Source organism: Microcaecilia unicolor, chromosome 3 (genome assembly GCF_901765095.1).
Source record: "Microcaecilia unicolor chromosome 3, aMicUni1.1, whole genome shotgun sequence".
Taxonomy (NCBI): domain Eukaryota; kingdom Metazoa; phylum Chordata; class Amphibia; order Gymnophiona; family Siphonopidae; genus Microcaecilia; species Microcaecilia unicolor.
This window is the reverse complement of record NC_044033.1, coordinates 462,391,676-462,415,760: the sequence shown is the minus strand read 5'-3', so window position 1 is coordinate 462,415,760 and position 24,085 is coordinate 462,391,676. Positions and strand designations below refer to the sequence as shown.

General features: G+C 44.9%; 1 protein-coding gene across 2 annotated transcripts in view; it reads left to right on the top strand.

The window, feature by feature from the left end:
- DST (dystonin) overlaps positions 1–24,085 on the top strand; it is a 509,263-nt gene that overhangs the window by 336,665 nt on the left and 148,513 nt on the right. For both annotated transcript variants that reach the window (XM_030198986.1, XM_030198985.1), the window contains 3 exons: positions 8,701–8,907; positions 18,107–18,226; positions 18,405–18,512. In XM_030198986.1, coding sequence (XP_030054846.1) covers positions 8,701–8,907; positions 18,107–18,226; positions 18,405–18,512 — 435 coding nt within the window. The remainder of the gene's footprint in view (positions 1–8,700; positions 8,908–18,106; positions 18,227–18,404; positions 18,513–24,085) is intronic.

Here is a 24,085-nt window from a genome sequence, read left to right as displayed (position 1 = left end):
AGAATGCAAATAAATTCATATACTTTCCACAATGTGATTTTCCGGATTTAATTTGTGATGTGCTATCTCTCACTGTTACCAATAACCTACCCTTCAATTATGGGCTGCTCATGTCTTTGTCAGTGGGCAAACTTACAAAATCAGCAAGGGATCAAATACTTATTTCCCCCACTGTACAAAGTGAAAGTGCATGTATAGTTTTGCTTTGAAATTACCCCAGGAAACTAGGAGCTTACATTTTCAGTTGTTATATAAGGTGTACAAGTTGTTAAGCTATGTGCATACATTCATGCATATATAAATATAAAGCCCTCCCCAACACCACCCTCGGGAACACTTCCTCAAGCAGCAGGCAAGCATAGGCATATAGGTGATACTTCTGTAAAGAGGGTGCCAACATTAAGGTGCCCAGAACCCATATAAATGACCAGAATATAGACATATGTGCACATATACGTACAAATGCCAATATTACGTTTAAGTGCAGTGGTACAGCCAAGGGTGAGCAGGGCCTCACCCACTTTGGGATCAGGCCCACCTAGCAGCGGCGCACCCTTGCGGAGGCTAGCGGGGATCCCCAAGCCTCACCAGCTGAAGACCACCTCATTTGGTGGCCAAAACTACTACTAAGCTCAGCAGTCAGCCTCTGCCAAGGCGAGTGGTTCTTAGGTTTTTGCAGTGGTTAGTCCCTGCTTGTGGAATACTCTTCCTTTGTCTTTTCAGCAGATTTCCTCTTATGTATTGTTTAGAAAGCAGCTGAAGACTTTTTTGTTTTGCAAAGTGGGATTAAGGGTTTGGGTTGTTTTCAGGATTTTCACAGAATATGTAACCTGGTTGGATGTTGGGCAATACATTTTGTTAAATAAATAAATTATACATTAAAAGGGGCCTTGAATAGAATATACTAAAAATTCTGCAGAACACAAAACACCTTGGAATCCCTATGAATAGACAGTCCACCTACCCAGGATGAACAGACAGATGCTGAAATGTTATCAGAAATTAGGGAGGCTAACAAACTTGTTAACAATAATAATGGATTATTTCAGTTACTCCAGTATTGACTGAATAAATGTAACATCAGGGCATGCTAGGGAGGTAGAGTTCCTAGATGAAATCAAGGACTGCTTGATAGAGCAACTGGTTCAGGAACCAACAAGAGGAGGAACAATTCTAGACCTAGTCCTTAGGGGAGCGCATGATCTGGTGCAGGAGATAGTGGTGATGTAGCCAGTTGATAACAATGATCATAATGTGATCAGATTTGATATATATGGAGTAGGTACACAAAGGTAATCCAATACGTTAGCATTTAACATTCTAGAAGGAGACTATGATAAAATAAGAATGATAAAAAAAAATTTTTAAAACTTAGATGAGCAGCTGCAAAGGTCAAAAATTTACATCAGGTGTGCATGTTATTCAAAAATACCATCCTGGAAGCCTAGACCCACTATATTCCACATATTAAAAAAGGTGGAAGGCAGGCATGGCTAAAAAGTGAGGTGAAGAAAGCTATTAGAGCTAAAAGAATATCCTTTTGAAAATAAGGATCCAACTGAAAATAATAGGAAACCTTATTTTCTAACTACTCTTACTCTATTACCTGTCTATATGTTAACCATCTCTCTGACCTCATTTGCAACTTTCTTTAAATTAGTTACCTTACTTTCTAACTCCTTTTACTCTCTTACCTATCTATATGTTCCATATTTTCTTATACCCTACACTGTCAATTAAAATGTTCTATTATGTATTGTGTTGACGTAAGTAGTATACTATGCCATACTTTGAGGCTCATTTTCAAAGCACTTAGCCTCCCAAAGTTCCATAGAAACCTAAGGAACTTAGCCTCCCAAAGTGCTTTGAAAATATGCCTCCATGTATTATTATTTGAATATTTTTACTGTTGTAATTGTCTATTGCTTATGTTTGATTTATTCTTACTGTACACAGCCTTGAGTGAATTCCTTCAAAAAGGCAGTAAATAAATCCTAATAAATAAGTAAAATAAGGAATGACAAGTCAAATGGAAGGTGCTGATAAGGAAGGCAAAGAGAGACTTTGAAAAGAAGATTGTGTTGGAGGAAAAAGCATATAATAAAAACTTTTTTAGGTATAATAGAAGCAAAAAGCTGGTAGAGGAATCGTTTGGATCTCTAGATGACCAAGGGGTAAAAGGGGTAGTCAGGGAAGACAAGGCCATAGCAGAGAGACTACATGAAATCTTGGCTTCATTCTTACCGAGGAAAATGTGGGGAAGATACCAGTGCCAGATAGGGTATTGAATGCTGATGAGTCAGAGAAATTGAAACAAATCTCTGTAAACCTGGAAGATGCAATGGGGCAGTCTGATAAATTAAAGAGTAGCAAATCACCTGGACCAGATGGTATACATACCAGAGTACTGACAACTGAAAAATGAACTTGCAGAGCTATTGGACTGGAGAAGCAGTTAGTGCAGCGGTCTGAGAGCCTGGGGAATTGGGGTCGATTCCCACTGCAGCTGTTTGTGATGCTGGGCAAATCACTTAACCCTCCATTGCCCCAGGTACAAAATAAATACCTGTATATAATATATGTAAACCACTTTGTGAGCACAGAAAGGCGGTATATAAAGTCCCATCCGTTATTGTAATGTAATGTAATGTCAATTTTTTAAAAGGGTTTCAGAGGTGATCTGGGAAATTATAGACCACTGAGCCTGATGTTGGTGCCAGAAAAAATGGTAGAGACTATTATAAAGAAAAACATTACTGAGCATATATATAGGCATGGATTAATGAGACATAGCCAACATGGATTTACTCAAGGGAAATCTTGACTCACGAATTTACCACATTTTCTTTGAAAGGATGAATAAACATGTGGATAAAGTTGAACTGGTCAATATTATGTAACTGGATTTTCAAAAAAACATTTGACAAAGTACCTCATGAACAACGTTTAGAAAGTCATAGGATAGGAAGTAGTGCCCTATTGTGGATTATGAACTGGTTAAAAGATAGAAAGCTGAGAGGAGGCTTAAATGGTCAGTATTCTCAGTGGAGAAGGGTAGATAGTGGGGTTCAACTACAAAATAGAAGAAGTCTCCTTCTAACTCTTCTGTTATCATCAACACTCTCACAACTGAAGGAGAAATTTAGTGCTCAATTGACACCTGTCCCAACAGCACTCTAAGATTTTAAATTAAAGAGGTGATGCCTCAAGAAGCCCCCGGCTATATAACTTCAAAGCTCACAGGGGCTGGGCTGCTTCATCATTGGCATACACCTCTAGGCTACTAAGCTGTACAACATCTAATCAACTCTTTTTAAAAAATTTTTCTTTTTTTTGTCAGTTCAATATACAATTCCAGATTCAAGTTGGACTTAAAAGCCACTTAGCTTGTGAGGATCCAGTTACTTTCTTAGCATCTTCAACGCTGAACACTAGACGCATAGCTGCTTGGTTTTTCTCACTGAGACCAACGTAGACCACACGACCCTGAAGCAGGTGGCCACCGTCGGTTGTGGTCGCGTCTAGTGTTCAGCGTTGAAGATGCTAAGAAAGTAACCGGATCCTCACAAGCTAAGTGCCAGGAAAAATGGGAGAGACTATTGTAAAGAACAAAATTACAGAGCATATTCAAAAGCATGGATTAATGACACAAAGCCAACATTGATTTAGTGAATGGAAATCTTGCCTCAACAATTTATTACATTTCTTTGAAGAGGTGAACAAACGTGGATAAAGGTGAACCGGTCGATATTGTGTATCTAGATTTTCAAAAGGCATTTGACAAAGTACCTCATGAAAGACTCCAGAAGAAATTGGAAAGTCATGGGATAGGAGGTAGTATACTATTGTGGATTAAAAACTTGCTAAAGATAGAATAGGGTTAAATGGTCAGTATTCTCAGTGGAGAAAGGTAGATAGTGGGGTTCCCCAGGGGTCTGTGCTGGGACTGCTGCTTTTTGACATATTTATAAATGATCTAGAGATGGGAGTAACTAGTGAGGTAATTAAATTTGCAGATGACACAAAGTTGTTCAAAGTTGTTAAATCGCAAGATGATTATGAAAAATTACACGAGGACCTTACGAGATTGGGAGACTTAGAGGCTCATTTTCAAAGCACTTAGCCTCCCAAAGTTCCATAGAAACCTATGGAACATAGCCTCCCAAAGTGCTTTGAAAATATGCCTCTAAGCATCCAAATGGCAGATGACGTTTCATGAGAGCAAGTGCAAAGTGATGCATGTGGGAAAGAGGAACTATCTACATAAATAATTCCCACCTCCAACGTTCTGAAGCTCACTCTGTGCCACTGAAGCCCCCTGGTAGTGTTCGTAGGGTCTCAGCACCACTCATGGCCCCGCCCTCAGCCCCGCCCACCCCCACATAATTCACAACTCCACCGTTCTGAAGCTCACTCGGTTCCACTGAAGCCCTATAGCCCTGAAGCCCTGTAGTGTTCGTAACCTCACTCAGCACTACTCATACAGCCGCCCACAGCCCCGCCCCTCGCACGATATGTCACTCGCTACGGATCCTACTACAGCCACTCACAGCACAACTCTCACTTCTGCTCCAGCCAACCCACATCTTCTAAAAACCTCCATCTTCTGATTTGAACATCAACTGCCTGCAACGGAGACCTCCATCTCCTGATCATACAGCCGCCCTCAGCCCCCCCCCTCGCACACTACGTTACTCCCGCTCCAGTACAGCCGCTCTCAGCCTCGCCCCTCGCACAATACGTCACTCCCTACGGATCCTACTACAGCCACTCACAGCACCCCTCTCACTCCCGCTCCAGCCAACCTGCATCTTCTAAAAATCTCCATCTTCTGATTAGTTCCCACCGCTAAAGATGCTCCCCCGTGCTGCAACCGGCCCCATAGTTCCCCGATGCGCCACCGCCACTTACCACACCTCCATCCTTAACCTCCACCCGCGAGATGCTCGCATCCCATCATGGCGTCTGCGAGTCAACCACTCACAGGCACGAGATCGAAAAATCCAAGCGACCTAGGGCGGGGTAAGGGAGCAGAATCAAACAAACAACTCCACTCCTCATCTGAGTGTCCATTTACGCAATGCACTCAATCGATTGCTTTCTTTGCCAGGGCTCATGTGGTCTGATCTATGAAATGCTAAACAGTTTTGAGCTGTGAAGGAACCAGTTTGCATTGCCAGATAAATTCCATAAAGAATTTTGTCAGACAGTGTGTTTAAAGCTTGCTGTAATGCAAGTTATAGTGTTAGTCTGTGTTATGACAGACTGTGGTCATCTGCTTTGGCAGGTTGGAAATATTGCACAAAAATCCTCTCTCTGCTATCTAATGGATGCAATTAGACATGCAAATTCTCTGCTCAAGTGGTAAAATAATTGCATTGGATTTCAGATTTAGCTCAGACCTTTCCAGTTGTAGCTGAAGGCGAGTTACCTTACAGACAGTCAATCACAGTGGCAAATCACGGAGTTGTAGTGGCCAAGGAGGTAGCAGAAAAAAACAATGAGACGTCATGATAACTCGGAACCCCTCATTCTTTCTCACATACACACTCCATCTCTCACCCATACACACTCCGAGGAAAGGGGGGCATGGAACATGCTGGGGAAGAGAGGGAGGGGGGCATGGAACTTGGAGGGAAAGGGGGCCAACAACTCGGAGGGGATGAAAGAGAGAAGGAGAGGGAGGGGGGCCTGGACCTCGGAGGGGAGGAGAGGGAGGGAAGGAAGGAGGGGGTCATGGAACTCGGAACACTCCACACACAGACACTCACTCTCTGTCTCTCACACACTCTTTCACACACACACAGTCTCTCTCTCTCTCTCTCTCTCTCACACACACTCACTCTCTGTCTCTCACATATACTCACACACTCTTTCACACACACACAGTCTCTCTCTCTCTCTGACTCTCTCTCTCTCTCTCTCACACACACACTCACTCACTCTCTGTCTCTCACATATACTCACACACTCTCTCTCTCTCACACACACACAGGCTCTCTCTCTCTCTCTCTCACACTCACTCTCACACACACATACACTCTGTCTCTCACATACTCTCTCTCCCAGACACAAACACACACACACACTCTGTCTGTCTGTCTTTCTCTCACTCATTCTCTCTGTCACTCACACACACACTCCATCTCTCACAGACACACTCTTTCTCTCTCAAACATACACACTCCGAGGAAAACCTTGCTAGCACCCGTTTCATTTGTGTCAGAAACGGGCCTTTTTTAACTAGTATCTATATAATGCAAGGTACCACATTAGGCATCACTGACCAGGAAAGGGATCTAGATGTCATTGTTGATGATACGTTGAAACCCTCTGCTCAGTGTGTGGCGACGGCTAAGAAAGCAATTAGAATGTTAGGTATTATTGGGAAAGGAATGGAAAACAAAAATGAGGAATTTATAGTGCCTTTGTATTGCTCCATGCTGCGACCGTACCTCGAATATTGTGTGCAGTTCTGGTCACCGCATCTCACAAAAGATATGGTGGAATTAGAAATCGCACAGAAAAGGGCGATGAAAATGATAAAGGGGATGGAACAACTTCCCTATGAGGAAAGGCTAAAGCGGTTAGGGCTCTTCAGCTTGGAGAAGAGACTGCTGAGGGGAGTTGTGATAGAGGTCTATAAAATAATGAGTGGAATGGAACAGGTAGGCGTGAATCGATTGTTTACTTTTTTCAAAAATACTAGGATAATGGGGGCACGCAATGAAGCTACAAAGTAGTAAATTTAAAACAAATTGGAGAAAATATTTCTTCACTCAACTTGTAATTAAACTCTGGAATTTGTTGCCAGAGAATGTCGTAAAAGCAGTTAAGTTTAGTGGGGTTTAAAAAAGGTTTGGATAGCTTGCTAAAAGAAAAGTCATTAAGCTGTTATTAAAATGGACTTGAGGAAAATCCACTGCTTATTTCTAGGATAAGCAGCATAAAATGTATTGTACTGTTTTGGGATCTTGCCAGGTACTTGTGACCTGGATTGGCCACTGTTGGAAAGAGGATGCTGGGCTTGTTGGACCTTCGGTCTGTCCCAGTATGGCAATAAGTACATAAGTACCGCCATACTGGGAAAAGACCAAGGGTCCATCAAGCCCATCATCTTGTCTCCGACAGCGGCCAATCCAGGCTTCAAGAACCTGGCAACCGCCCCCCCCCCCAAAAAAAAAAAAAATGTTCAATGGACTTTTCCCTCAGGAATCTGTCCAAACCCCCCTTTAAATTCTGTAAGGCCAGCTGCTGTCACTACATTCTCCAGCAACGAGTTCCAGAGTCTACACGCTGAGTAAAGAAAAACGTTCTCCTATTTGTTTTATGCAGCAGCGACTAAGAAAGCAGATAGAATGTTAGGAATTATTAGGAAAGGAATGGAAACCAAAAATGAGAATATTATAATTCCTTTGTATCACTCTGTGGAGCGACCGCACCTTGAATATTGGTGTAAATTCTATAAGTAGCACCTTAAAATCGGCGCTGAAAATGTATCACGCTTAGCAAATTCTTTAAGAAGTATGTCAACTTTATAGAATCACGTTTAGGGCTAAACTATGTCTAACTGTAGGTGGCTGCATTTAGGTCTGCTATTAGCAGTCTTAAATGCTGGCGCCTAATTTAGTCGCTCTTTAGCCTGATTCTGTATCTGTGCGCATAAATTTGGGGAATTCCCCAAGAAACACCCCTTTCCACGTCCCCAAATAGTAACGTGTATTAGGTTTAGGTGCACTCTGTTATAGATTCGGATATGTGCATTAATTCTAATTATTGCCAATTTAGTTAGTTGTTTACAATTTAAAAGCAACCTCAGAAAGGTGAGTTTTTAGATAGTATTTGAATATGGCCAGAGAAGGAGCATGATATACCAAATCAGGAAGCCTTTTTACACAAATGAATCAGCAGGGTAGAAGGAGTGCAGCTGTGAGTTGCTGATGGACATGATACAAGGGAAAGGTTGAAAGAAAGTAAGTAATGAAGAACTGCATAGTGAATGCAGTTGTAAGTTAATAAGAGAAACTTGAATTGTATGCTCAAGTACACGGGGAGTCAATGCAATGCAACGGGGAGTCAATGCAATCACTTGAGCAGAAGTGTTATGTTGCAATATTGAAGGATGGTACATCATGCAGCTGAATTTTGAATAGATAGTAATGGAGAAAGATGGTTCAGTGAGAGACTTGTGAGGAGCCATTTTGAGTAATTTTTGTATCATATTCAGAAAGGAAGGAATGGATTTTAGCAGTGCTAAAGAGAAAGAAATAACATGTTGGACCAGATTGACCTGATTTGGTGGATGCACTACAGGCAGGTTCCAGTAGATTCCTGTGAATCTGCAAATCCATGTAAATTGTGCCTCAAATTTTCCTTAAATTTCCAGAGGAATATCCAGAAATTCTATCAAACTCTGATCAAGCTGAAATTTAACTGGTTCGATTTTGACCTCTTAATTTTCCACAAATCTCCTATTGCCTGTTATGCAAAAAAGGTACCCTGATATTTGTGTGAAAAAATTGAAAATAAAGCAGTGCAGTCAATATCTTTCCTTGTTTTGTAATTTATTTTTTCTGTGTTTCCATGCAAAAGTGTATTTGTTCTGCACACTGTGTCTATAGAATTCAGGCATGTTAGAGCTTTGTATGCGCTGCTAAAGTGTTTGAATGCTTATAAAATATAATTGTTGTCATTTCACAGGAATTGAAAAAAGAGGCAAGGAGCAACAGAGGCTTGTTGGACTCCCTCAATGAAGTCAGCAGTGCCTTGCTAGAATTAGTTCCCTGGAGAGCAAGGGAAGGACTGGACAAAATGGTGATGGACGACAATGAACGGTACAGACTAGTGAATGACACCATAACAGAGAAGGCAGAGGAGATAGATGCTGCCATACTGAGATCACAGAAGGTATACAATATAAAAATGTTTGTTTTTCTGGGACCAAACCATAGAGGTCTCCTGCTGTTTGTAAATGAACAAAAGTTTTCAGTTAGTGTTGCCATCCATTTTTTAATGCCTGAACAACAAAAGAATCAGTTGAAAAGAATGTGACTGTCCTGCTCAAATGCCTGATCCCAGCACTAAAGCTAATCTATGCATTGTTAAATCCATCTGCTTCAGGGATAAGTGACTCAGGACTTGGAAACACAGACTTATGAATATCATACTGCTTTCAGTCTTAGAGTACATTCATGGTTTTAATATGTTTGTTACATTGAATATCAAGTTGTTAAAATATTTTTAAATTGTTGCATATTGTTCTGATTTTCCCCCCTAAACCTATCTATGTTTGAAAAAAATTTACATATTGAGTAACACCAATCCCTCTGTTGCCGGGACCATAAATGATGAAACTGTAGAAAGCGCATGACCCCCGGTTTGCGCAGTTCAGTGACATCCTTGGAGTGCCCACCCAGGTCATGATTCTGAACATGGATTTCGTGATCCCTTTTATATAGTTTCTGAGTGTTGAACAGGGTCATATGTGAAACTCTGACTAGGTTTATATGGATTTTATTTTACTCATTGAAAAAAAAGGGGTCAATAATCAAAGCAATTTAAGCAGGCAGGAGAAACTCCTGCCTGCTTAGATTGCATTCTGGACTGGTCACTGGTATTCAGTGGTACTTAACATGGCAGTGGCACTGAATATTGGCAGTGACCAGCCATGTCATATCCAGACAGTAGAAGGGCAGAGTTGAGAAGGAGCAGAGAGTCTGCCCGCACTCCTAAGTGACCAGATAGGACTGCACAACAGGCCGCCCAGTCTTTGGGTGCTTAGCTATGCAGGTGTCGGTACTGAATATTGGCTGGCACCTGCATAACTTCTGGATTATGGTCTGACATGTTCAGTAGCCCCCTCCATCTACCCAATCAAGTTCAGATCCCACTTCAGCTCCCCCCATTCACATGAGGAAGACCCCCTCCCAATCCTCCCTAATATGAGGAAGCCCCTCCTGGAGAAGCCCCCCTTGATTTCTCCCCCCACCCCACACACAACATGAGAAAACTCCCCAGGCCTACTTGAGCACTGGTGGTCCAGTGTGTCATCCAGGCAGGAACGAACCCCTCTTGCTCTTGCACCTTGTAACTCCAGTAGAAAAATGGCCACTGCAGCCTCTTTAGGTAGTTTTGTGATACTGCTGCTGGAGATGAGCCTTCCCCTATTTTCCAATGTTCTGGAAAGGCTGACCCATAACGGTAGTACCACAAGACTACCACTAGTGGTTGTGGCGGCCATTTTCTGCTAAAGCCGCCAGGGGCAGAAGCAAGTGAGTTTCGTTCCTGCCCTGATGATACACTTGAACCACCAAGGATGTTCAGGTAGGCCCAAGGGGGGCTTCCTTTTGTGCGTTTGTGTGGGGGAGGGGTCTTCAGGAGAGGGCTTCCTTATTTTGGGAAGGGGGAGTCAAAGAGGGGGCTTTCTCACATGGGGGTTAGTAGGGGGCCAGCTTCATGTTGGGGGAGGGACATAGGGGAGATAAGAATGAGGGCAAATAGAATTGTCCCCCTTTTGCTGGTCCTAGCTATTATTTAGCCATGACCTGTATAAATTCCAGTGGTCAGAGGTCTGTCATATCTGGATAATCAGTGCCAATGCCCAGACATGGCCCAGCATTGAGTATCACGGACTAATTTAGCTGGTGACGGTTAGCGCATGAAAAAATGCTTACAGTCGCTGGCTGAACGTTGACTTGTAATAATTTTAAAAAAGGGAAAGCAGTGGTCACAGTATTAGAAGTAGTTAAATACTGAGAAGAGATGTAACTTGGCAACTTATACACGTAAATGCCAAAATACATATGTATGTTAGCCTTTTTCGTATACCTATACATCAGGGGTGTAGTCATGGGTGGGCCTGGGCCCACTCAGTTTAGGCTCAGGTCCACCCAGCAGCAGGCATCCCTTAACAGCGCAGTGTGGAGGGAACAGGTTGGGCTTCTGCGATCCTGCATCTCTCTATTTAATGAGTCCCAGGTAACGGCAGCAATTTGTATGTTTCCTGCCATTAACCCAGAAGCCTCTTGTCTCTCACAATTTCCTGTTTCTTTCTCTGGGTGATGGGATGCAACAGAGGAAAGGCTTCTGGATTAGTGGCAGGCAGCGTATGGGAATCGCTGCCGCTACCCGGGAAGCATTGAAGTGAGAGGGTCAGAGGGAAAGTTGTGGGGTGGGTGGGGTGAGGGAACGAAGGAGAGATTCTGGACAGGGGTAGGTACGAGAGAGGGAGAATTGTTGGATATGAGGTGGAGGGGCGGAAGGGAGAGATGCAGCAAAGTAGAAAGGGAGAGAGAGAGAGATACTGCATGGGGAGGGGAGAGGGAGAAATGTTGGGTTGGAGGGGAGGGAGAGATGGTGCATAGGAGAGAGAGGGAGAAATAGTGTGCATGATGGTGGAGGGGAGGAAGATAGAGATGTTGGATTCGGGACACAAGGGAGGGAGAGAGATTGAGATGGTGGACAATGGGAGGGGGGAGGTGAGAGGGAGAATTGTTGGATTTGGGGTGGAAGGGAGAGATGCAACAAAATGGTCGAGAGGGGTGAGAAAGGGAGGTAGAGATACTGCATGGAGAGGGCGAAGGGCGAGAGAGGGAGAAATGTTGGTCATAGGGGTGGAGGGGAGGGAGAGATGGTGGATGGAGGAGAGAGAGAGAGATAAATATTGGGCATGATGGTGAAAGGGAGAAGGAGAGAGATGTTGAACTCGGGGCACAAGGGAGGGAGAGAGAGAGGGATGTTGGACATGGAGGAGATGAGAGGGAGGGAGAGATAAAATAGGAGGTGGCGAGGGGAGTAAGAGGGAGATGTTGGATGCAGGAGAAGAAGGAAGTGATAGAGAGATGCCAGACAATGGAAGAGAGGGAGAAATGCTGGACCATGGGGGAGAGGGCAGAAGGTAAGAGAGAAGGGACAGGGAGATGAGGCTATGAGGATGGGTAGGGGAGAAAGGGGGAGCAGATGCTGGGCTAGAAGGGTGGAGGGAAGAAGATGCTGGGGATGGTGGAACCATGTGAGAGAGACCAAGAGTGGCAAGGAAATGAATGAGAGGATAGAAATAATGTAATGGGAATGGAGGGCTGAGAAAGAAGTGAAGTGGGGAATTGGACAGCTAGTAGGTGAGAGAAGAAGATGGAAATTTGATACGTTCGTGAAAAATAAAAAGGAGAAGGATGAGAAAGAGGGTGAAATTTGGGTTGACAGGCAGAAAAGAAAAAAAGAGAGGAAAGAGCTAAAAAGCAATGATCAATATGTCAGCACGTGTAGTGAGGAAATAGACAGGAGAGTGGAGAAAAGACAAATGGACAGCAGCCACTTGAAAGAAAATTAGCAGATAACAGACAGGAAAGCAGAAAAAGAAAACTGGCACCAACATGATGGAAAAATAAAATGTCTCAACAACAATGGTAGAAAAAAAACATTTTATTTTAAATATTTTAAATAGAATATGTTAGCTTTGGGAAATGTGCATTGTAAATGTCTTTGTGTTGTGTTCCGTACAAAAGGAAATATATTTCTGTTTTTTTTTGTCTAAATATTTTTCTTTGAGGAGAAGCAGGCTAATATTCTCATATATTGGTGATGTCACCTGCGTTGCCTGGTGTGCCAAAATAAGGAAACAGCACTACAGAGAAAAAAGAGGGCACTAAGCCCTTTTGATTCAGAGCCAAAGCTACTGAGTACGGAAAAGAAAAGTCAGGGAAAAGGAAAACAAAATATATTTTTTTAATAAAACACAAATCTCATGCAGAAAAAACTGAAAAATTGAAAGACACAGATTGCTCAAAAAGATGAACGCACCAGACGCTGTGAGGAGCGTGACAGAAACGCATCCACTCCTCAGAGCAGATGGAAAAAAACTGTTGTTCCTGCATTTTTTTATTTTTGTTACATTTGTAACCCGTGCTTTCCCACTCATGGCAGGCTCAATGCAGCTTACATGGGGCAATGGAGGGTTAAGTGACTTGCCCAGAGTCACAAGGAGCTGCCTGTGCCTGAAATGGGAATTTAACTCAGTTCCCCAGGACCAAAATCCACCACCCTAACCACTAGGCCACTCCTCCACTCCATTCTAGTGGCGGACGGGAGGGCACTCTAGCATTCATGGTGGGGATGTAGCGCATGCTCTTAGTTAATGCTCCGCACTGGGCGATGCGGGTGACATCATCCATATGTGAGAATATATATTGCCTGCCGTCCTCGGAGAATACATTCTACAGGTAAGTATTTTCGCTTTATTTCTAATTTATAATCCCTTGTTCTGAATTTGGTGAGGGTCTGTCAGTGTGATAGTAATGGCAGATGGGGAATTCGGATGGGAGGCAGGGAGAAGAGGGGATCATGGATGGGGGCAGTGGCGTAGCTAGGGTAGTTGACACCCGGGGCCGGTCATTTTTTAACACCACCCCCCCCCCCCCCGAAATCCAGTACTAGGCATACCGAGAATACAAAACACTCAGGACCTATAGAGCAATTGTACCATACCATAAGCAGTAATTTGTACGAGTCACACAAGGAAAAGGAATGCATCTTAAACACTACAGTGAGCACTAGAACATCTGTTCACCTATTGTAAAACGAAAACAGACAGATTAGTACAGATCGTCGATCCTGCACAGTCAATGCCAACCGAAAGCCATGTCTTTTTCACAAATAGATACACCCTAATCCACTATAGAATAAGTAATCATAAACTTTCTATTTAGACAAAAATTAAACTGAACCCCCGATGCCAGACTCTGCATACAATGCAACACCACAGAAAGAGAAAATGTCTCCTAGTACTGTGCAAAATATAAAGACAGCAGATGTAAATTTGAAAAAACTAACAAATACCAATCACCACTTTACAAATTAACAAATAGAAATAAAACAAATAATATCATTTTATTGGACTAATACATTTAGCTTTCAGAGGCCAAAACCTCCTTCCTCAGGTCAATTCAGTATAGTACTGTTAGTGTCCTATCCTGACCTGAGGAAGGGGGTTTTGTTCTCCAAAAGTAAAATGTATTAAAATTAGTCCAATAAAAAGATTACCTTATTTACATGTTCTATTATAAACATTTATTAACACAGCTACAATACTACTTTATCCTAAAGTAAAAAAATAAAAATATATATTTACAGTTCATTGTCTCTGGTTTCTGCTTTCCTCATCTTTTCACTGTCTTCCTTCTATCCAGCATCTGTCTTCGCTCTCTCTCTGCCATCCAGTGTCTGCCCTCTCTCTGTGCCCCTTCCATCCACTGTCTGCCCTCTCCCCTTCCATCCACTTCTGCCCCTTCCATGCATTATCTGCCCCAGTCTGCCATCTCTCTCTCCCCCTTCCATCAACATCTGCCCTCTATCTCTGCCCCTTCCATCCACCATTTGCCCCAGTCTGCCCTCTTTCTCTCTCCCCTTCCACCCACCATCTGCCCTTTCTTGCTGCCCCTTCAATCCGTCTGCCCTCCCTCTCCCATCCGTCCAGGGTCTGCCCTCCCTCAGGTGCCCCCCTTCCATCCAGGATCTGTCCCCTCTCTCTCTGCCCCCGCTTTTCAGCCCCCAGTTCCAGTCCCCTTCATCCACCACATGCCTTGCATCCCCCCCTTTCAGCCCCAGACCCATTCTCCCACCTGCCCCAGGCATGGACCCATTTTCCCTCCTGCCCCCTTGTCAGACCCCAGTTCCAGCTTCAGTCCCCTTCTCCCATCTGAGCACTCCCCTTCCCCCAATCCCCTTCTCCCCTTTAAGCACCCCTCTGAGCTCCCCCACCCCCTCCCCAATCCCCTTCCCTCTCTGAGCTCCCTACCCTCCCTAATCCCCTTTAAGCACCCCTCTGAGCTCCCCCACGCTTCCCCAATCCCCTTCTCCCCTCTCTGAGCTCCCCACCCTCCCTAATCCCCTTTAAGCACCCCTCTGAGCTCCCCCACCCTTCCCCAATCCCCTTCTCCCCTCTCTAATCCCCTTTAAGCACCCCTCTGAGCTCCCCCACCCTTCCCCAATCCCCTTCTCCCTTCTCTGAGCTCACCACCCTCCCTAATCCCCTTTAAGCACTCCTCTGAGCTCCCCCACCCTTCCCCAATTCCCTTCTCCCCTCTCTGAGCTCCCCCACCCTCCCTAACCCCCTTTAAGCACCCCTCTGAGCGCCCCACCCCTCCCCAATCCCCTTCTCCCCTCTGAATCCCCCCCCCCCGACCTGAGATCCGTTCTCCTACCCTGTCCTGCTTAAAAAAAAATTTTTTTTCGAAATGCCAGAAAGTGGCAGGCAGCGCGCCTCGCGTCTGCCCTGCTATTAAAGAAGATCTCGCTGACGTCGTCGCCCTTCCCACATTGAGTCCCGCCCCCCTCTGAGGCAACTTCCTATTACCGCGAGGGCGGGCGGGACTCAGTGTAGGAAGGACGACGACGTCAGCGAGATCTTCTTTACTAGCAGGGCAGACGCGAGGCGCGCTGCCTGCCACTTTCCGGCGTTTCGAAAAAAAAAAAAAAATTTAAAGGCGGAGCAGCGGGAGCGGAGCACCCCCTCACCCGATGACACCCGGGGCGGACCGCCCCCACCGCCCCGCCCTTGCTACGCCACTGGATGGGGGCCCCCTCCTTTAACTCTCTTCTAGTAAGTTCTGCGGTCGGTGACAGCATCCTTGAACCACCAACAACTAAGCATGCGTAGGGTGCTGGCATTAGTGGCTTAGGTATGTTGCTGCTGCCTGCCAGACTTGGTAAAAGGGAGTTCTGGCCGCCTTCAGAGAAAGTCTTCAGCTGTCAGAGCTTGGGGATCCTCATTAGCTAATGTATTTATATTTTCAGGTGGGGGTAGGGTAGGGCAGGGCGGGGGCGTAGCTACGGGTGGGCCTGGGTGGGCACAGGCCCACCCAATCACAACTCAGGCCCACCCAGTCAGCGCTCGTAAAATCGGGCATTAAAAAAAAAATCTGTGAAGCCATTTCGCAGGGCAGGCAGCGCTTTGCGTCTGCCCTGCGTGCATTGCAGAAGAAGGAAATCGCCTCGTCGTCTTTGGGCCTTCCATCACTGTGTCCCGCCCTCCTTCCGTGTGGGACACAGTGAAGGAAGGCCCGAAGACGACGAAGTGATTTCCTTCTTCTGCAATGCACGCAAGGCAGACGCAAAGTGGACCTGCTGCTCCGAGGGTAGCAATTAATTTACTGGCGCATCATCACTGACGGCGCAATGCGGCTGCTAGTGCTCTGCAGCTGCTCTAACCCAGCATCAGCTGCCCAGCTACCCCGTGCCCCCCGCAGTGCACACGTCGCACACCAATAGAAAAATCTGCCGCCCTCGCGGCTCGGCTGAGTGTTCTGCAGCGAGTGTTCTGCAGCTACTCTCACCAAAATGCCTGCTACTGTGCTGCCTTGCCCCCCCCCCCCCCCCCCGCAATGCATATGCTGCACCTGTGCTGGGCCAGTCTCCCTGTTGGAGTGTCAACTGAAGAAGTTGGGTCCTCTTAATTCAGCCTCAGGCCTCGTCTCAGCACTCCCCCGCAGCCACAAACACCTACAGGAGCCACCACAGTTAGAGCTCTGCTCCAGGTGCACACTGACTGCATAGTGTGCATAACTGCAGTCTTTTGGGAAACAACACTCAAACCCAGGTAAAAACAAATGTTTTAATTTTAATTATGTGTAATGCTGGTGGGCTTATGGGTAGGGGTGGGCTTTTCACTGCCTAGGGGGAAAAAGGTATATTTAATGTAATGCTAGTGGCTTTCTTTCTGGGTGGGGGTGGGCTCAGTGGCCAGGTTAAAATTAAAAAAAAGTTTTGTATTTAATATTGGTAGGGATGGTTTCTGCAATATCCATGTTAAAACAAAAAGAAAAGTTTTATTTTTAATGTAGGCAGGTTTCTAAGTGGGGGTGGGCTCTGCAGTGCTCAGGACATTACAAAACAAAAGTTTTATATTTAATGCTGGTGTGCTTCGGTGGGGGGGGGGGGGGGGGGGGGGGGGGGGAGTGGTGATGCCAGACTATGGGGGGATGGTTAAGGGGTAGGACATGGCTGACTCTAGGCTACAGGGAGGGGTGGGGGGTAGGGTAGGGCTGATGCCTAGATACGGAATGGATGGTGGGGAAGGGAAGGGCTGATGCTCGGCTACAGGGATGGATGGGGGGATAGGGAAGGGAAAGTTAAAGCTGATGTCAAGCTACGGGGACGGATGGGGTGAGTAGAGTAGTGTAGGGAAGGGCTTGATGCCGGACTATGGGGATGGATGGGGGGAGGTAGGGAAGGGGTGATGCCCAGCTACTGTATGTCATTTACGTTGATGCAGGGCAGCTGTTGGGCAGACTACTTAGAAATCCTTATCAAGTGCATTCTAAGGCATTAGTTTGTATTATCCCAAGAAACACTACTCATATCTATATACATAGCGCCCATCCATATTAGCTCTGGGCCCACCCAAAATGTCAGGTCTGGCTACGCCACTGGGGCAGGGAACATTTTGTGCCCACCTACTTTGAGCTCAGGTCCACCCAAAATTGACTGTCTGGCCACGCCACTGCTATACATATGGATGCTGCCAATTAACTAGAGGGGCCGGAATCTTTATTTATAATTTAGAAGGGGAAATAAACAGTGAGGGATTAAAGAAGATATTTTCCTCAATCCTTCTTGTACAGTGCTGGCTAAATAAGTACTTTTATAGCTTAAGCATGCCAGGGAGAGCTGTATATCTCCATGTTCAAAATAGTAGGTCCTACAATTGCATTCTCTTTATAAAATGGGGAATACACGTGTAGATTTTTGATTTTTCTCATGCCGTGCTCAGAGTACACCCCAACATGCTCCCTTCTAATTTCTGTGTATTATGGAAATCCACATATAAATTGAACACTTTCCAAAATTGTCATTTGTAAATGGATGTTGTTTCCACATGCAAATTCCAGAGTTTCCATGTGGAAATTGCAAATGTCTTCTAAAATAACCCCCCAAATCTGGTAAAATTAAATGCATTTTGGTTACTTTTCTGCCATTTGTCAAACCCCATTTTGGGTGAAAAGTGCTTGTAAAAAATATAACTGAATGGCAGAGAACATTTATATTTTAAGTTTCTTAAACACATAGGGAAAGCATGCAGTATGATTCAACCAATGTGTTTTGCTTTGCGCAGTTTGAGCAAGCAGCTAATGCTGAATTAGCTTGGTTAGCAGAAACTGAGAAGAAACTGATGTCTCTGGGTGATATTAGGCTTGAGCAAGACCAGACTACTGCTCAGCTGCAAAGTCAAAAGGTAAAGGAAATTTCTGGTTCCATGGTTCTTATTTGTTCATGTAATACTCTGGAAGTATGTATTGGTATTGTTTCATTTTCAGTCTCTCTGAATAGGTATTGAAAATAGTTTTCAGAGAGGTGCGTTTGCTCGTTCTCTAAAGCTAAGTGCCATTGTTTTTGTTTTTTTTGTGTTACAGGCATTTACCATGGAGATATTAAGACACAAGGATATTATAGATGCGCTTATTGCATCTGGTGATAAGCTGATGAGCACATGTAGTGAAGAGGAAAAGCAGATCATGAAGGTGAGTTACTGAATGATGGCAGACAGTGTAGAGAAGTCTATCCCAGACAGGCATGCGGTAGTGCCAGCAATTACTTATTCATGATATAATACCCAGAGAGATGTCATTTCCTTGTAGTTTTTCTGGAAAAAAGAACTCTTATACAAGTTATAGTAGCCTATAATTTATACGCTGACATCACTCCCTTGAGTTATGGTAGATTTAATCATAGGAACAAGACAGAAAGAGGTTGGTGGAATATCCAAGATAGGAAACAAGCATTATCTAAAAGAAATAAAAAATAATGTTACTGGAATCCAAAGAAGAAATCACATATTTTATAACTTGTCTAACAAAACTAGCGATCACGAGAGAGCTGGGGCGTAGCCAGACTTCGACCGGGGGGGGGGGGGGGGCAGAGCCCAAGGTGGGAGGGGCACATTTTGGCCCACTTCCCCGCCGCTGCCTTCCCACCGTCACTTCTTCACCCCCCCCCCCCCATGGCCGCTCCCGCCTCCTCGCCACTGCCTTCCTGCTGCCGCTTTTGCCCCCTACCACCACTGCGAAGGTACCTTGGCTGGTAGGGGTCCCCAACCCCCGCCACCTAAAGTGTTTGTTCCGTGCTGGTGTCACATTGCCTGGCGCCCTGTCCTGTTTTCAGTCGCTGTGCAAGCATGCTCAGTTTCATTAAAACGAGCATGCACAGCGACTGAAAACAGGACAGGGCGCCAGGCAACGTGAGACCAGCGCAGGACAAACACTTTAGCTGGTGGGGGTTGGGGACCCCAGCCAGCCAAACCGTCAGCCACAAAGCCAATTTGGGGAGGCCCAGGCCCCTGTGTGGCCCCCCCGTAGCTACGCCACTGCCAGGGAGAAACTCTTCATTGGATTACAAATGATCTGTAGCGGTTGCTATGGTTAGATGCCTTTCTTTGGACTGTAGCAATGTGGATTTAAGGAAGAACGTCACGATGTGCCAAACATGGAGCTCCATTTTTGTTATGGTTCTCTATGTGAAAAATGGGACAGCCAAGCCAGGACATACAGAATTTCCTAGGTATTTTACAAAAGGCTGTGGGAGGGTATGTTTAAATCCTGGTACATCCAATGGCAACAATGTGTCACATGGCAGAGGTGACACATGCCTAAGTGTTCAGTTAGCTACTTAAAACTGTATATGTTGACAGTTATATGTATAAGTGCAGTATTTTACAAAGCTGCATTTCAAGTGTTACCAATTAGGAAACTTTTATTTTTAAAAATTTGAACATGGTGTTACGCTCCAGACAGGTAAGTTACAGTTGGCCCCACAGTGAATGGTGTGAACCTCCCTCCCTCCGAGTTCCAGGGTCGCCCCCTCCAAGTTCCAGGGTCGTCCCCTCCCTTCTTCCGAGTTCCAGGGTCCTCCCTCCCTCCGAGTTCCAGGGTCGTCCCCTCCCTCCCAGGGCCGTGCCGATGCGGTAAGCGGGGTAAGCGCCGCAGGGGGGCGCCCGCCTCTGGAGGCTTACCCTCGCCCCGCGCCACCGAGGCCTTTAAATCTTTTACCTGGTCGCAGCAGTGTCAGTGAAAGCGCTGCCGACGTCTCCCTTCCCTTGCACTCATTGGTTCCCTCAGTGTCCCGCCTTCTTCTGACGTCAGAAGAAGGCGGACACTGAGGGAACTAAGAGCGCGAAGGGAAGGGAGACGTCGGCAGCGCTCCGCTTTCACTGACGCTGCTGCGACCGGAAGTAAAAGATTTAAAGGCCCCAGGGCGCGGAGGAAAGAGCAGAGAGGCATGGATGAGAGGGCAGAGAGGCATGGATGGGAGGGCAGCAGCGGGGCCCAGGGAGAGGACAAATTGCTGGAAGGGGAGGGGAGAGAGGAGAATTGCTAGCTATGGATGCAGCAGGGAAGGGCAGAGAGGGACAAGGATGGACATGGGGGCCCAGGGAGAGGACAATTTGCTGGAAATGGAGGGGAGGGGAGAGAGGAGGATTGCTGGCTATGGATGGTGGATGGAAGGGCAGAGAGGGACAAGGATGGACATGGGGGCCCAGGGAGAGGACAAATTGCTGGAAATGGAGGGGAGGGGAGAGAGGAGGATTGCTGGCTATGGATGGAGGAGGGAAGGGCAGAGAGGGACAAGGATGGACATGGGGGCCCAGGGAGAGGACAAATTGCTGGAAATGGAGGGGAGGGGAGAGAGGAGGATTGCTGGCTATGGATGGAGAAGGGAAGGGCAGAGAGGGACAAGGATGGACATGGGTGCCCAGGGAGAGGACAATTTGCTGGAAATGGAGGGGAGGAGGATTGCTGGCTATGGATGGAGGAGGGAAGGGCAGAGAGGGACAAGGATGGACATGGGGGCCCAGGGAGAGGACAAATTGCTGGAAATGGAGGGGAGGGGAGAGAGGAGGATTGCTGGCTATGGATGGAGGAGGGAAGGGCAGAGAGGGACAAGGATGGACGTGGATGGGAGGACAGGACCCAGGGAGAGAGAAGAAATTGCTGGAAATGGATATAGAGCAAGAAATGAAGAAGAAAGGAGGAAAGTAAAGAAATAAATGGAAAGGAAGCCCTGGAAATGGAGTTAAGAGGACAGATAGCAGCAGACTCAGATACTGGGCCAGCATGATTGAAAAAAGAAAGTCACCAGACAACAAAGGTAGAAAAAAATCATTTTATTTTCATTTTAGCGTTTGGAATATGTCCACTTTGAGAATTTACATCTGCTATCTTAATTTGCAATGTGTAGCAATTTGTTTCTAAGAATATTGCTGACAATTCCTGTCAGTGTAGCAAGTGGTGAGCGATCATTTTCACCGGGGGGGGGGGGGGGCCTGATCATTTTCATAGGGGGGGGGGGGGCGCCAACTGATAGTCTGCAGGGGGGCGCCAGAGACCCTAGGCACGGCCCTGCTCCCTCCAAGTTTCAGGGTCGTCCCCTCCCTCCGAGTTCCAGGGTCGTCTCCTCCCTTCTCCCTCCCCAAGTTTGAAAGTCATCTGGACTTACCTCGTTGGGGTTACGGCGGCTGCCAGCAGCGGTAAAAGGCATGCAGGCTCGGCCCTTTTCTCTCTCTCAGCTGTGGTCCCACCCTCATTTCCTGTTTCCGCAAGGGCGGGACCACAGCTGAGAGAGAGAAAAGGGCCTAGGCTGCACGCCTTTTACTGCTGCTGGCGGGCGCCGTAACCCTGACTTGCTAAGTGAAGATGGAACGACCGGCACCGAGAGGGACATGGGGTTGCGGAGGAGACCTGCAGTGATGCAAAGTCCGAAAATAGCGAGACAGAGGCGACCACAGTAACATCTCCTGACATCAGGCACACAGGCTTCTACTGTGGGAGAGTGACGTCAGGAGATGGTTACGAATGCAGGTAGCCTCATTGGAACGTTGGAGTAGCAAATTATTATATTAGATGAACTGCTTTGATTGTAACCACAGAAAGGCAGTATATCAAGTCCCATATCGTTTCCCTTAAAAGAAAACAATCTTGATAATTCTACAACTGGGTGCCTCCATTTTGGTACCCCAAGGCCACATAATAGAATCCTAATTGATCCTGGACACCCAGATCCCGTTATAGTGTATTAGTGTAAACCAGTATTGACGTGTCTTAACATTTAGGCACCTGCAGTTATACCAGCAATAGAGTTGACATAAGTCCAGGTGCATAAATGCAGCAGGATTGTGAATAGCTTGCAGTATTCTTTAAGTTATGCATGTAAGTGGAAGTCCCTCCTCTGTCTTGCCCATGTGTGTGACCCCCCCTTTCAGATATGCACTCTGTAATTTACACAAGTATTTGCAGAATAGCGCTTATTCACCCTGCTGGCACTTTCACTGGTGTGTGTACACATGGTTTAGTGCTAGTATTTTAGACATTTATGTGAGCAATGGCCACTTAGCTTATAGAATTGCCCTTTATCCCCCCAAATTCTATAAATGTGTGTACCCAACTTTATGCCTAGCCCTCAAAGTTGCACATGGAAGTTATAGAATAAGGTCAGTTGCTCATGAAAATTAATACAATATAATACAAATAGTCTTACATTCTGCAACAGTCATCAAGTTCCATGTGGATCACAGTATACGAGAGTTCCGGACAATCCCCAGAGAATTACAGAATAACTTTAAAAATCGACCACATGGGTATAATCCTAAAAAAAGAACCTTTACCTAACAAAAAAATTTCTTAAATAAAAAGTTTTCAAAATGAGCTCATAATTGATGTTAACGAGCAGTAATTGGCACTGTGTTAAATGCTTGTGCCTAAAGTTATGCACGCCAATATGAACTTGCTAGTATTTAATAATGGTAATTTTACATGGAATTTTCATCATAGAATTTATGCTTAGGGCCTTATTCTATAAAGGATATGCTCCCAAATTTATGCTCCAAATTTATGAGCATAATTTACGCTCCTAAATTAGCATAATCTATTTTGGAACTTAAATTAGGAGCATAAATTTAGGAGCATAACCTTTATAGAATAAGGACCTTAGTGCACAAATGTTTAGGTGCTCCTAAAATTTATGAGCATAATTTACGCTCCTAAATTAGGAGCATAAATTTAGGAGCATAACCTTTATAGAATAAGGACCTTAGTGCTCAAAAGTTTAGGTGCCTAACGTTAGACGACCTTTCTTGAATTTAGCCCTATGTATACCACAGCTTTTGCACATACTAGTTTTCTAAAATCACAATTTACACATCTTGGCATTTACATGTGTAAAAGCTACTATTTGTACATGTAGAAGCCACAGATGTTTTCTAAAATGATCTCCCAAGTGTTTGAGCTAGATATATTAATATTCACTTACATGTTAGCTAATGTGCATTAATACATACTATTAACTGCATTTATTATTATATGCAATGAGGCTTATTTACTGATGGCTTATATTAATGCAGTTAGCGTGCACTAAAGCTTTAGTGCATGTTAATAAATCTAGCTTTTTATCTTGTAGAATAAATAGGTATTTTATTTTTAATTTTTGTTTTAGCAGTTCTACATTTCATGGAAGGCATAATAACCACAAGTGCCTTGTTCCATAACTGTGCATTAATAGTTTTGCCAAAAGCTACATTTCAATACATGGTCTGGTTATAATTTTGTTTACGTTGTAGTTAGATCATAAGCCAGCTGTTAGATGCAGATTTTTCACAGGATTGATACTATGGGAACTAATTTCTGTGGCTGCTGTGTTAGTATGATGATGTGTAGGAAAACATCTAATTTATTCTTTTTTAGCAACTCTGTTTATTAAAAATATGCAATAGCTTTCAATGACTTTCACTAAAAAAGAAAAATTGTGCAAAAGAATAATAAAATGGTATTTTAATGAGGATAATTACATGGCTGCTCAAAACTCAAGCCTAATAATGTGCAAAATATTAACTTTACATTTCCCAAATAGTTTTGTGACTATTCAGCAAAATTGAATGTATTTCTAAAAATATTTACCTTAGACATAAACCCCCTCATTCTATAATAGGTCACTTAAATATATGCACCTGTTGCATGTAAATTTATGGAATACTTCCATCCACGTGGCTACGAGCACACTTGCCCACACAAATGGTAGCTGTGCACCTAACCGTGATTCTGTAATT